The sequence below is a fragment of the Pistacia vera genome, unplaced genomic scaffold, assembly GCF_008641045.1.
Source record: "Pistacia vera cultivar Batoury unplaced genomic scaffold, PisVer_v2 Contig570, whole genome shotgun sequence".
NCBI lineage: Eukaryota > Viridiplantae > Streptophyta > Magnoliopsida > Sapindales > Anacardiaceae > Pistacia > Pistacia vera.
Window position 1 is genome coordinate 2,563,255 of NW_022196413.1, and position 15,160 is coordinate 2,578,414.

General features: G+C 33.7%; 2 protein-coding genes across 4 annotated transcripts; one reads left to right on the forward strand and one right to left on the reverse strand.

Moving 5' to 3' along the window:
• The first annotated feature begins 3,528 nt into the window (after positions 1-3,528).
• On the forward strand, positions 3,529-8,555 carry LOC116109022 (ubiquitin-conjugating enzyme E2 22). Its single transcript, XM_031395278.1, has 7 exons — positions 3,529-3,645; positions 6,117-6,247; positions 6,612-6,756; positions 6,838-6,915; positions 7,016-7,128; positions 7,269-7,372; positions 7,937-8,555. Exons 2-7 carry the CDS (start codon positions 6,245-6,247, stop codon positions 8,301-8,303), a joined length of 810 nt encoding a protein of 269 aa, XP_031251138.1. The 5' UTR covers positions 3,529-3,645; positions 6,117-6,244; the 3' UTR covers positions 8,304-8,555.
• A 1,994-nt stretch (positions 8,556-10,549) lies between these two features.
• Positions 10,550-13,229, reverse strand: LOC116109031. 3 transcript variants are annotated; one of them, XR_004124710.1, is made up of 7 exons: positions 12,904-13,229; positions 12,673-12,824; positions 12,154-12,278; positions 11,776-11,866; positions 11,625-11,672; positions 11,042-11,177; positions 10,550-10,887 (listed from the first exon to the last, which is right to left on the reverse strand). XR_004124710.1 is itself a non-coding variant. In XM_031395283.1 (6 exons), the coding sequence occupies exons 1-5, from the start codon at positions 12,948-12,950 to the stop codon at positions 11,162-11,164; spliced, it is 354 nt and encodes a 117-aa protein (XP_031251143.1). In that variant the 5' UTR covers positions 12,951-13,229; the 3' UTR covers positions 10,550-10,887; positions 11,042-11,161. The 3 variants fall into 3 exon arrangements, 1 of the variants encoding a protein (XP_031251143.1); XR_004124711.1 differs by lacking the exon at positions 11,625-11,672; XM_031395283.1 differs by lacking the exon at positions 12,154-12,278.
• Positions 13,230-15,160: the final 1,931 nt, after the last annotated feature.

Below are 15,160 nucleotides of genomic sequence, written 5' to 3' on the forward strand. Positions count from 1 at the left end.
TTTAATGGTCTAAGAATCATTACCAAAAAGACAACTTTTTACGTACAAAATTTGAAAAAAATCAGAACTGCATTTGAAAAACCAATAACATCTTCAACATCAGTATGAATTTCAAACAATGAACCACGGCTCTGATACCAATTTTGAAATTAATAGAATAACATATACCTAACATAATCCCAAGATCATAGTCACCATTGCAATCACTTTGTATATAAATGAACTACAATGAATTTACACAGCATAAATACCTCCTTTCCTTATCTCTAAAGCAACAAAGTAATCTGGAAAAAGACCATAAATCATATTTCTGTTTTCCAAATTCTAGAGAGAGAGAGCGTATATTTTTCTTGCGTTTTTTTAGAGTAACAGTGTTCATGACTCAAAGAAAGAATTTTTCTTTTATAAGTAGCGGTTAGAAGAGAAACTGCATTTGACAATTCATCTCACACACGTCGCTTGGGTAACCCATCATGGGTGTACCCCTTATCCAATAAATACAAATAAAAAATAAAATATATTTATAGTAGATAAATAGTGTCATACCAAATTGGTGTGGATGAACAGTATTACACTAAATTGATGTGATACGTTTACTTACACTAATTTGTATGAAGTTCGTGCTTTGAAATGTTCAGTAATTGAAACTTGTGATTAATGCATGGCCATCTGCTTCTAAAGCGGCACATAAATTAAATGGTAATGTAACAGACTTGATTTTATTGGATCGTCACCCTTTACAAATTATTATATTAACGCTCTCAACCATGAAAGTTCCTGTTCTTGCTAATTTTTTTTCCATTTGAAGGAGTATATCTAAGACATCCAAAATCCACAAAATTAACCAATTATTATATTATATTCTCAAACAATTAATTCCTCATAATTATAAAACAATAATTTCATTTCTCTCTTAAAATTCCAATAAAATGCAGTAAAATTTAAATTATAGTCTGACAAAAATCTATGGAAAAAAAACAATGAACATTAAAGATGACAGAAAAGAAACCGATCACAATAGGATGATAACATATAAGATGGAACAACAATAGAAGACAATCATATGCGTTACTACCAACAAGGTTAGCTATTATGTATCGGTTGCATACCTTTAATTATTTGATCCATATGTTGAATGATTTTAGATATTATTATAAAACATAGAGTAAACGATATGTTCCCACCAAGGTTTGATGAAATCCTAAGTTAGTACCACTGGTTTCATTTATTCCAAATTCTCACCCTTAAAGTGACGGAAAAACGTTTGATGTAACGGTAACGGGGTAAATTGGTCATTTTACATGGGCGGAGCACGTTAGCAGACCACCCCTCTAACAGTCCTCCGGCGCACGTTAGCAGCCGTCGTTCTCGACGTTTTTCACTCTTTTCCGGTGATTCTCCATCCAAAATCACCCTAGTCACCACCATTTAAACCCCTCCTCCCCCTCTACAAAACCATACCATTCACAACCCCTCTCATCACTCGCCGATCTCCGCCACGGCAACGAAAAACGGCCAATGAACACGAACTCTCGGCCAGCGAATGACGACGAAACGGTTGCTGGAGACATAGGGGTTTTAAGATTGGGGACGGTGGTTGCATTGGTGGTGTCCAATTGGATTTTCACCGCCGGAATCGACCAAAATCCGGTGAAGACACCGAAACCCTAAGCCTAACGGTGCCGGTGATTGGATGGGCAATGAGTCGGGAACCAGAGGGGTTTTGGACGACGGACTACGGGGAAGGTGATGGAGGTGACCAGGGGTTCGACGTCGCTGGAAACAGCCCAGATCGAGCTGTTTTCGGTGATGGTGTATAGTGACCGAGAGTGTTTTTGATATAATTTGAAAATAAAATAGTAAGTTTTGTAATACTACTATTTTAGGGGTTAAAACATAATTTTAATTAATTTAGGGTTAGGGCATTATGGTAATTATACCCTCTAAACCCTAAAAATTCATAACACTGTTACTTTAAGAGTGTGAATTGGAATAAATGAAACCAGTGGTACTAACTTGGGATTTCGTCAAACTTGGGTGGGAATATGTCGTTTACTCTAAAACATATTTAAGAACATTTCTTAGAGTCTTTTTCTTTTCTCTGTTTTTTGTTTTAATAGTTTTCAATTTGGTAGGATCTCTTGTATTAATCTTTTATACAAATGCTAATAATTTTTGTAAATTTATTTTTCGTGCATATACTTTTATTATCCTTAAATTAATATTGCAATAAAAAACTATAAACACCAAAAATGGAATCTGTTTGCTTGGCCAAACACACCAACACATTGGAGCTGTCACGGGCCCCGGCACTGTTAACGGCTAGTTGGTGTTGGAGTGGGCAAGTCTAACGGTCACCAACCAAAGCGTCGGTTAAATTCAAATTGAAATTAAATTTAATACCACAAAGGACATAAAGGCTAGACTTTTGTTCACTACCCACAAACTTCGGACCTCAACCTCCACCAACCCCTAACCTCCTTAAATCTTACTTTTTAAAGCTAACTAGATTCCCCTTACACCACTCAACTGGAAATTACACATTGCCCTTATTATTTTTCATGTTATTTTTTAGTTTTTTCAATATTCATCTTTTTTAATGTGAGCCAAGAACACTCTTATAAAAATTATCGTACACTTTCTCATAAAGGAACACTGGGAAAGAAAAATTCACATTCCCCTTTATACCATAGGCTTGATGGCATATGATTTTGATTTATTTCCTCCCGACCTCTTTTTTTTTTTTTTTTTTCCAAATACATTTATTTTGATTAAGTAATTATAATTTACTATAAAAAAGTTTTTTCAATATTTTTTTCGTTATAAACTTGCAGTTGTTAACAACCGAATCACTCTCTTAACTAGTAGTGGGTGCTTTTCTTTCACCATTTCTATTATTAGAGCTATCCTTATTATACAAAGAAAGAAACAAAAAAAAAAAGTTATATATATCACTTCTTTTATAATATGAATTCAATATATACAAAAAAATTCAATTATTAAAATTTATAAAATAAATTTAGAACATTAATAACCTTCTTAAAATTTTAAAACCTCTTTAATATCTTCCATTATAACGTTTATTTATTTATAGCAAGGCCACATAATTAATATTATAATACTGTAGTAAGGCTAAAATTGTCATTTCAGATTTTCCAACTTGCTATATAGTTAATGTTACATTTTGAAAGAAGAAAAATAATTTATTAATCCCACGCGCGTATATGTACTATGAATTCCAAACATTACTCTGTCAACGTTCTATTTATAAATTTCAAGGATGGTGGTAAACACGCTCAATCAGGGAGCGTTACTACACCGTCTTAAAACTAAACATTAAGAATCCAACGACTAGAAATCCTGAGGATCTGGTGCAGCGACACGTCATTTCAAAAATGAAATAATTAAATAGAATAGATTAATAATTCAATTTAAAAAAAAAAACTCATATTATTTTATTTCTCAATTAAAAATAAATATAAATATAATCAATCATTCCAAGAAGACATCGCTTTCTGAGTCTGTGTATTTCAACATTCATCTACACCACGCCTCTCTCTCTCTCCTCTCTCTTCTCTCTCTCTCTCTCTCTCTCTCACTCTTCTTCACTCTCTCTCTCTCAAGAGGATAATTACATGAGATAAGGTGATTTCCCATCTGGGTTCTTGCTTCTTTTATGGATTTGTCAATATATTTGCATGATTGATCATTCGTCACTCTTTGCTTTAAACTCTTGAATGTGATTGTCATTATCTTTTTTTATATTAATCTGAGTTAAAAGTATGTTAGTTTGATGTAAAGATTGGATTTTGATGCTTGTTTATGAGTTGATTCTTTATTTCACTAGCTTTTCTTTGATGCATTATGTTGGAATATGTAATCTCACTGTATGTGATTGCTTTCTTTGTAAAATGGCAATGTCAGATACTTTTCTTGATTCAGTTTTGTTGATTCTGAGGGTTTCTTTTTTAATTTTTTATATACATGTATATTAAAGGTTCTTTTCTTCGTTTTACGAATAAACTTTGTATATTTGTACGTTTTGATTAGGTTCATTGTGTAAGGGCTTATATTGAATTGGGAATGAGTCTATCAACCATTTGACTTTTAGGGATTTGGCAAATGGGTTCATTTGATTTCATGAATTACTAGTTTGGTTCTATTATGTCTCTGTGAGTTCTTACTGGTGTTCTCTCTCACTGTTGTCTTTATGCATTTTTAGGATATCTTATGAATTAGTGGTTTTGATTTGCTTCTTTTTTTTCTAGTTATCATTTTCTTCATCTTATCTGGCTTCGTTCATAGTTCTAGTTTTTTACGTTGCTCCGATTGTTTTTGCTTCATCTCTATCTTATGTTCTTACACAATTATGCTTCTTTCTTCAATTTGATTTTTATGGTTGTTGATTACTATTTTGATGAGTTTCGGAGCTTTCCTATGTTATAGAAGTCCAGCTTTGCTCATCTCAGCTAGTTTTAAGATAAAATAAATAAATAAAGCAGGTGCAAGATGAAAAATATATTAGAAACAGGTGGGAGAAGCTTTAAAATGCAATTTAATAGGATGTAAGAGTTATAATTGTTGCATTTCCAATTTGTTAGATTCATATTGCATATAGGAGTGCTTAGTGTAGTAACTTTAGTGGGAATTATTACCCACATTGGCTCTCATTTAAATTGCTAGAAAATTTGGCTCTTCTATTGAGTCTTCCCATTGGTCTTGTCTTTTTTTCAACTAAGATGTTTGCCTTACCATTTAAATTATAATACTGGATCTAGTGATTGCTAGCAGAATATTATGATCTGTTTTAACTGTTACATGAAGTAGATTTGCTGGAGATTTTTTGTGACAGAGTTATTATTGTGAGATTGTGAATCATGACCGTAGTTCCATGATTTAGTACAGATATTACAGCCGCTGGAATAGTACTGATAATTCTTTTGCATTTTACTAGAAATAATCTGCCAAAGTTTAGCTATTGAAGGATACAGTAGGCTGTTTGGCATTTTAAGAGACGAGAATGTTTCTTTAGGAATTTTTTTGGTTTTCTGCTTGCATTTGGGAGGATGCGTGTACTGAATGTTAACTACAGTGTTATACATTTTGATTATATTAAGTTGGCTCAACAGCGAGCCTTTCTATAAATGATTTTATGTTTCAAGAGATTGCATGAATTTGAAAGGCGCAAAATGTTTTTTCTTTGGATCAATTGTGCACGAGTTTACCTTGTATTAAGTTATGTGTGAATATATGCTGAGGGGACTTGTTTGCAGGGTTGCAATGAATAGTTAACAGAAGCCCTGCAACCTACTTGTTGCACTTGGGGGAAATTTTACTTATTAAGTAGATATATATCTAGAAATTCTATGTTTTATAATTGAGCTAACAGTATGAATTTTCCAGTCGTTCTCTGACTGTTTACATGAATAACCTCAAATCCCTTTCCGGGGTCTGGTTCTGAATTAGAGTTTGGCTGACATCATATTATATTTGACTAGTATAAAAAAATACAAATTTTTTGCTCGAAAACTAGGCTAGGCTACCCAGCCTTGCACCTTTCTTTCTACCTGACCCTATCTTCTTTGATTGGCATCTTTTGAACACCAGAAAGTATGGGTGACTGTATTTGTTAACATCTTTTGATGGCTGCAGACTGTTGAAAACTTTGTGTTTAAGCTGTAGAAACTTGCTGTTGGCCCACTTTAGAAAGATGGATGTTATGTTCAATATGATTAAACAAATCCACCCAAAATTTTGCATTTGCCATTGTTATATACTACTCATGGTCTGCTGGAGCTGGATCAGGCCCATTGACACCCTCATGCTTTTGTTAGTTATGTAGTTTTCATTATTTCTGAATTGTTGAAAGGTTCTGATTTTTGAATTTAAATCAGATTTCTTGTCTTCTATCTACTGACTTGTTTGCCAAATTGCATGTACATGGGTAGTTATAGCTAGTGCATCGTTGTGGGCCCCCTTCTCTGTTTTATATGTAATAAACATCTTTGAATGATAGCTACTTTTTCGTTTACTCCTGATTGGAATTGATGTCAGTTTTTCTAATTATTACATTATTAAATTTGAGACAAGTGACTGAAATTGTCATTATTTTTCAGGTACATTTGGCATTACCCTGATTTTCTTACCACTGAATGTTCAAGAAGCTTTTGGCACATAATTTGCTGGAGTTTTGATTTCTTTCCTAGCAGAAGTTATTAGAAGGATCCCATTTCCTGTTGTAGCTATGGTAAATTTTTTGTTTTTTATATGACCTTATTAATGTGGAAATCTATAAAACAATTCACGATGTATTAGACTCAGTTAAACGATGCATTTTTTATATGGGCCAGGAAATGCTAAGATAAATGATGTTAGTATTGAGATCAGCCATGCAACTTTTTCAGCTTTTAATGATGGAAAGAAGTATTGAAAAATGTTGCATATTGTTTCATTTTATCACGATTAGTTGATATAATAGGATGTAGTAAATGTTCATCAGTTGGTGACTGGATCCTGGATACCGGAGTTTTTGCATAAAGCTTGATGATATTCTTTATGACATGAGTTGTTTTGTTTGGCTTCTAACAACTTGTTTTGTAATGTTGTTCTAGGCCACTAATGAAAATCTTCCACCAAATGTGATAAAGCAACTTGCAAAGGAATTGAAGAGTCTTGATGAATCACCCCCAGAGGGCATTAAAGTTGGAGTAAATGATGATGATTTTTCAACGATATATGCTGATGTTGAAGGCCCAGGCATGTAACCTTTGTCCTTCATATTTTTGCATCTTCTGAGGCCTACTGTAATGCTGAAGTAAGTTTTTTTGTTCCTTGCAGCTGGAACTCCATATGAAAATGGTGTTTTCCGCATGAAGTTGTTATTGTCTCATGACTTCCCCCACTCTCCTCCTAAAGGTTTGTTGTTGCAGATTGTTATGTCTGTATATGTTTATCGTGTCTGAACAATGTATATCCTTGTCATGCAATTTGAATATTTGATACATGGATATTGTAGGTTATTTCATGACTAAGATTTTCCATCCGAACATTGCAACAAATGGTGAAATTTGTGTCAATACGCTTAAAAAGGATTGGAATCCAAGTCTCGGATTACGACATGTTCTCATTGTAAGTTATATTAGCACTTGTAGTGGTATTCCCTGCCTTTTTTTTTTTCCCTGAGTCTTAAACAGTCCATTTTAGCTATTTTAGTTTCAGATCTTTGGGTTTGTGATTAGTATTCTTACTCTAAAATTTTGTGATAATAGGTGGTCCGGTGTTTATTGATTGAGCCATTTCCAGAATCAGCTTTGAATGAACAGGCTGGTAAGATGCTTCTAGAAAATTATGAGGAGTATGCCAGACATGCCAGGTGAGAGAGCCTTCTTTATTCTGTTATGTGCTCTCTATTGTAGTGTGAGCCTTCTTTATTCTGTTATGTGCTTTCTATTGTAGTGTGTGGAATCAGGGGAACGTTACAGGTGAATTATCTGAAGTGTTATGAGGAACACCTTTGTGCTATAGTGGTCATGGATGAAAATAATGCATGTGGTTTGGTCGTTAACTACCGCTCCACAGTATGTGTGACATGTCTAGTTATTTGAGGATGTTGTGGAACAAACTCTTGTAATTTCCTGCATTGGTTAATTTCAATTGCCTTGGCCATAAATAGTACTTATAATAAACTTACCATTATTGTGCCCACCTTATGCAATGTCCGCTAGTATGGATAATAATGGTTATCCATGTTTAATGCAGATGGGAATTTTTGAATTCTAATTAACTGGCTGTTACATGTGCGAGTTTGTCTATGAAATGGACGTATTTTTGGAACGTATACCATGACCACCTTGTGTAGTTAGATTAAAAGCTGACATCATGCTAATTATTTTACTTGTCACTATAATTGTCCCTAAAGTTTTGTTGTTATATGCAGGATTTACACCGGGATTCATGCAAAGCCAAAACCAAAGTTTAAGTCGGGAGCTATTTCAGAGTCAACTACAGCATTGAATGTGGACCAGAGCAACACCTCGGTTCATAATGTTGATCAGAAGAACATGACAACAGGTGGTGCATTGCCATTGCCATCACCAACACCATCACCTTTGGCCCCTGCAACAGCTACCAGAGGAAATAATCAGGACCAGCCGGCTGCTGCAGTTCCTGTATCCGATATAGGGAACAGTGGTTCTGCTGCAGCAACACCAGCTGTACAGAAGAAAGAAGGTGGTGGGTTGACAAAAGTGCAGGCAGACAAGAAGAAAATAGATGCCAGAAAGAAAAGTTTGAAGAGATTATAGTGTTATAGGTGAAGTTTGTGTTATTGGTGGAGGCATGCATAATGGAACAGTCGAGAAGAATTGGAGTTGTGTGTGGTGTAATGGATACTTCCATTAGGAAAAAAGTGATGGATCAAATTCAGCTGTTCTCCTTATTTTTCATTCATGCCTTCTAACATTTTTCCTTTGTACTGACTTTTCTTCTTTTTATTTAAAGAAAATTCAATTGTGAAGAATTTACAGAATATTAATATCGTGTGGTTCATAATTTAATTATTGCTGTAACTTTTCCCAATTTTTAAAAAATGGGTGGTAAGTACTAGAGGCTTGGTTTTACGTTTATGTAAAAAGAAATTTGAGTCGTCTTCTTTTTTCTTGTTCTGTTCAATTGTTAATGAGATGCATTAATATTTTTAATTACTAATAAATATTATTTTTATTACTTTTAATATTGATATAATTGCATTTAAATATTTAAATTGAATAATTAAAATAAAAATGTACTTAAGAAAGGGTCAAACTATTATAACCAATCATTAATTCAGTTGATTTTTGAGTTCTTTTAAGTTTGAAGAGCTAGGTGTTCTCAGAGGAAAAATATAAATCAATTGTATTAAGCTTGATGATAAAGATGTGCTACAAACCTTTATTTAGAATGAAGATAAATATCCCTCCGGTATGTCATGTGTAGTATGACAAATTGGTGGGCAGGTGTTGAGTCATTCACCCAAGTCGGTTACACCCCTTTTAAGTGAAAGGGACTTTCAGACATTAAGCTTGTCTCTTAAATACTTGGAAAATGCACTCTAAAATCCTATGTAACTTACAATGAACAGTTAAATTATTTATAAATATGTATACTCTACCTCGGCACGGGAACGACAAATAGGGGAGCCGAGAGCATCGCCGTACCGAAGCAGTGGAGTGGAAATAGCACACCATGGGTCAGGGTACATAACTAGGGTTATTGGGTTTGGGAAGTAGATAAAATTAAATTAAGATTTTTATTTTAACCCTAAACTGGTTCGGGTAATCGGGTTTAAGCACATTCGAACCAATATCGAACCGAAAATCCTATTTTCTCTCATATTGTAACCCGAAACCAAACCTGATTTTCGAGTACCCAGTTTTTTTTTTTTATTTCAATTCAATTTATCTCGGTTTTCGATTCTAGTTTGGATATCGGATATTTTTTAACTCCCCTAGCACTCACTGCACTATTAAAGAAGAGAATATAATCACTCAAGATTACATATCTCGCTTACTCAATTATAGAATATAGAGAAAACCTTAGAAATTTAACCCCACGAGTAATCAACATAGTTTACAATGATTGCCCTCACATGCTTTTTCTAAACCAATGTTTTTGTAACGTTCTACACCAATGACACATACTAATCCCTTGATTAGCCCCCTTTATATAAGGTTTAGGAAATACAAACAAGCCAAATTTCTTAACAATTATGTTTGATATTTATTGCTTTAGCGTATTAACCCTAGCAAAGCATGCATTGCTTGGTTAATATATGGAGTTTGATGTGGAGCTTACATACTTGCACATTTTAGAAAATAGGATGGCCGTTAATTTTAATTACAACATATTCATATTGAATGATGCTATTGACATGATAAATATAGTTACCAAATTTCTTTTAAATTAAAAGATTGACATTGCACTTGCTAATTAAAGAGGTAGTCAAAACCATTCCCCAAGAACTTTTAAGTCATGTTAGACAAATGTTCTCACTTTGTTGTAGCTACAATACCTGTAAGTAATGTTTCATTTTATGAGAGTTTGGTTACTCTAAGGGAGAACGACTTTTTCCCACCCAAGGTTTGGCGAAACAACACTTTTCCAACCGTCAAGTTTCAAAACGACACTTTTTCACCCACCATTATGTTCGGTTAAGAAAATCCGTTACTATTTGACTATAAAGACAAAAATATCCTTTATTATTTTACTTAATAATTTTTTTATTATTTTACATGTGTCAACAATTCAATTACCAATATATCCACTTTTTAAATATGAAATTATTGGCATGCCCTCGACTATATATTTAAATTTAAATTACTAATTTGTCCCTTCAATTTTTTTATTAAAAAATGAAGTTACTATCAGATTTTTAAAATTTGAAACCTTTAAAATTACCGGTTTGTCCTGACATTTATATTTATATTTTGTCAATTTAAACCCAAATAAAGCTAAGTAGCAGCATTAATAATTTGCTTAAAAATAAGAATCCAGATTGTAAAATTATAGTGCATAAATATATAAAAGAAATTTTGTCAAGTCAAATTCAATAAATATATGGAATTCAATACAAAAGAAGCAGCTTTTCCAGTTTCTAATTCATTCTTAAAATCCAAAAAAGTTCTGCTTTCACCCTCCCACTTTCTAGCTCCTTGAAACTTGCATTTACTTTGCTTTCTGGATCTTCAAAACCTTCTTTCACAATCTTTTGCTCTTCCACCAAGAAAGCTCGAATTTGACGAATTATTTTCAGTCAAAGTTATCATCTTTCAATTGCCTTAGGAGGGTATTTCCATTTAACTTAGCATCAACGCATTGCTTCACCTTATCTTCACTGAGTTTTGGAGTTGCCTAAAACAATCCAGAATTGCATAAAAATCAGCTTGAATGAAACTTACACATATATGAATTTGCTATCTATCAGTATAGAGAATAACGAAATAGAAAAAATATGTATGTTCCAAAAAGAGTTAGTGGTAGAAAAGAACAAAGATGAAGTTCATACCCATGTCACAAGGCTCTGCTGTCCAGCGGTAGCGGTAGGTATGATCAACAGGCTTCCGCTCAATTATAGTTCCAACAGGACAACATCAAAGCTATAAACATCACTCATTGCACTCATCTGTCAAGTCATAGCGTATCTGCAATCCAAAATCATATATTAAGGCCGGGAGTATTTATAGGTGCTCCAGTAAAAAAATAAAATAAGAAACCAAGGTTTCAAGTGTGCAGAGTAGTTCTCTAAATAGTCTTCTTGTTGATTGATGAGTGGCATATATAGCAATGACCATACATAAATTGCATCACCTTCCAATGTTTAGGGTGCTAGCCAAAACATGTTATTTGTGAATGTTAAATAGTACACATTAAAATTATTTCTTTCTACTATTGATTTGTAGGTACGTTATTTCTTATTCATCAATCTTAAAGGTTCTTTGATCAATCCACGCATTTACCTCATCTTGCCTCTATGTAACTAATTTCTGATTAGAACATTAATACATAATATAAATTTGTAGTCATTTTTATCATACACAGATGCAGAAAGTAGAAAAGCACATATTTTCAACAGTTAAAAAAGAGCTTACTCTGGAGCATGATAAAGTTCCCAAGAACACATGTGGAATGCATACATGCTGCCATATTTGACAAATCGAAATCAGAAATCTTAGCAACATCATCATCGAAAAGCAATACATTGCTGGATTTGATATTACGATGGATGATACGAGGCTCTACCTTTTCATGTAGATATTTAACTCTCTTGTTGCCCCCACAACAATTTTAACTCTTTGCGCCCATGACAAAACAGGACCAAATTTATCCTTTTCTGATAAACACAAAAACAAAACAATTAATATCAACGCATATTATAGATATAGAAAATATATTATTGAATCTTTGACATTATTACTGTCATTAAGAGCCAGGTATACTTGCATATACCAGAGAAATTGTGAAGAAATGGAACATTTTAGTGCTAAGAAATTTTAACGACTACAAACACATTCTTGACCACATTAATTTAATCCATCATGTTATCAAGATCAATCACGTACCTGCTAGGGAAAGTAAGAGATAAATAAGCTATTAAACGATACAAAAAGAAAAACTCACTCAAAGAGAAGTCAACAAGATTAGCTGCCACAACCACAAAAGCCCCACTACATGATCCACTAGGTACTCGAGCATGTGCTACAGGATTAGTTGGTGTCCCATAATGCTTGCTCACTCCATTGATACTAAAAATAAAGCACCCAAAAACAATCCATAACCAACGGTAAACCAAACGATACAAAAATTTAACATATAGAAAAGAAAATAAGAACAGAATATTAAAAATTCCAACATTCACCCCGCCAAAAGTAGGATAAAACAGTAAGTAATGACTTATAATTTTCTCTTCTAATGGCTTATATGCCACCTTGACTAAGTTTTTTTTTTTTTTTTTGTTTTTTTTTTTTTTAATCATAATGACTTCTAAACCAAAAATTGGACTTTTCAATCTTCAATGATACAAAATCTAAAATTAAAAGCAAAAATGTCGAGACTTTAATACTATTTTTGGCCATTTCTCATGAGCTTGATAATAAATTTCTCACTCAAATACTGAAGCAATGAACAAAAATTACAAACCTATAAGCCAGTTCATCCACCACCGTTTTACCAACGCAAGTGGCACCTCCTTCCACGAGAGTCGAATCCACCGGCACCGTTCTAGAAGCTGCACTGCTTGTAGTCGCCCACTTCGGATGGCCGAGACCGGTAACATAACCTCGATATCAAATCTATTAAACAAACACAAATTAATAAATACACAAAAAAAATCATTATTTTACGAGCCGAGCAGCAAGCGAGAGAGCGTACACGTCAGAGACGACGAAGGTGAGAAAAATTGAGAGGATGAGGAGCATTGGGAGGAGCAGGTTAAGGCGGAGGGAGAAGTTGAAGCTTCTCAACGAAGGCTCCAAAGTCTTCTTTAATATTCTTTTTGAGCTTTTTTGTGACGAGGAGAATTCCGGCGTGAGAAGCCATGGCTGAAGTGAAACGAAGATGAATCGTTGGTTTCAACCATTTTTCTTTGCTCAGTCGTCGTCTTCAACAGCCGCCAGTCGCCAACCCTAGCTGCTTAAGCTTCGATTACAGAGAACAGGGAGAAAAGGCAAAGGCTTTTTGTTTTCGTTTTTTTTTTTCCTAAGCCAGCTTTAGAGTGATACACGGCAACCATTTCAACTTTAAACTTTGATTTTTGCGGTTTGGTGTAAATTGACCATCGTGCCCTTATTGAGAACAGAATTTGTTAACAGAACATAACGGTGGGTGGGAAAAGTCGTTCTCCCTTTCTCTAATACATAACTTCAAATTTGAAAAACGACTCGAGAGGAAATTTGTCTCAAAAAATACATCAAATATATTATCTTGTGAGTCTTGTCTGCCAATCCGCAAGTATACAAAATCGTGCAAATAATATAGTATAAATAACGGATGTCGAATCCCAAGAGAATTACTAGTAACCAATTACTAAAAAAAACTATCTTATTACTATTTAATGAACTGAAATTTTAGGAATGAATCAATTAAAACTAACAATCTAAAATAAACTAAATTTGAAAGAAAATAAGATAAAACAAAAATCATTGGTTGCAAACAATATGACTAAACCTAGAACAAAGACTTCATGCCAATTCTAGTCCTATGTATTGATAATTAATGCTAACATTGTTAAGCATTTTCTAAAGACCAAGTTCCCTAGAATTCCAATAACTTTCTCTCAAACAATTATAAGATTAACTTTTTATTACTAACTCAAGATATCTCTAAATTAAATTTAAGTCTTAAGGGATCATTGAGCTTTATGGAATTTACTATAGTCACACAAATCACGGTAACCTATATTTAGCGTTTGTTCAATCTATGGTTTTATTACATTAGACAAACTAGATTTCATCTTTCGATCTCAACCTAGTCCATTAAATTAATCAACTCTTAGGCCTAAAAGAATTGAAGCATTAAGAATCATAATAAGACCTAGAAAATACATGTTTAGTGTTAATTTAAAAATTAGAAAAGTTATATGTTTCAGTTCATGTCTTTTACTGTCTATTACAATATACATATATCACTATTTGTATGTACAAAGACAAAACTACCTCTAAGTACTAAGTATATAAACTCATACACACTAACACTCCTCCTAAAGCTGGAGCATAAATACTTGTCATGCCTAGCTTGTCACAAATAGAATTAACCCGAGTGCTCTTAAGGACTTTTTGAGAATATCAGCTAGTTGATCACAAGTACACACAAGTTCTACATGAATAATCTTCTGCAATAGCTTTTCGCGTATGAAATGACAATCCACCTTTATGTGTTTAGTGCGTTCGTGAAATACGGGATTAGTGGCAATATGAATTGCTGCTTGATTGTCACACCACAATCGTGTTGACTGTGTCGAATGGAAACCCAACTCTAGGATAAAAGACTGTAACCATATCAACTCTGTGGTAGCCAAAGCCATAGCTCGATACTCTGCCTTTGTACTAGATCGTGCAATCACATTTTGCTTCTTACTCTTCCAAGAAACCATATTTCTACCAACAAAAATGCAATAACCTGATGTGGACTTTCTATCAAACTGACACCCAGTCCAATCTACATCAAAGAAGCTCTCAATATTCATATGGCCATAATCACGATACATAACACCCTTACCAGGAGTTTGCTTCAAGTATCTTAAAATGCACATGGCTGCATCCCAATGGGTAGTTCATGGAGCTGACAGAAACTTGCTAAGCACACTCATGGTATAAGCAATATCAGGTCTCATGATAACAAAACAATTTAACTTCCCAACCAATCTACGGTACCTACAGGCTCTTGTAAGTCTTGCCTATCTTGTGGAGCCAACTTAACATTAATATCCATCAGAGAGTCACTTGGTCAAACATCAACCATACCAGCATCCTATAACAAGTCAATAACATATTTTCTTTGGGATAAGAAGATGCCACGTTTGCATCATGCAATCTCAATCCCAAGAAAGTATAGTAGACAACCCAAGTCCTCTGTTTGAAATTGTTTCTGAACAAAGGTTTTTAAAGCAATAATTCCATTATAGTCATCA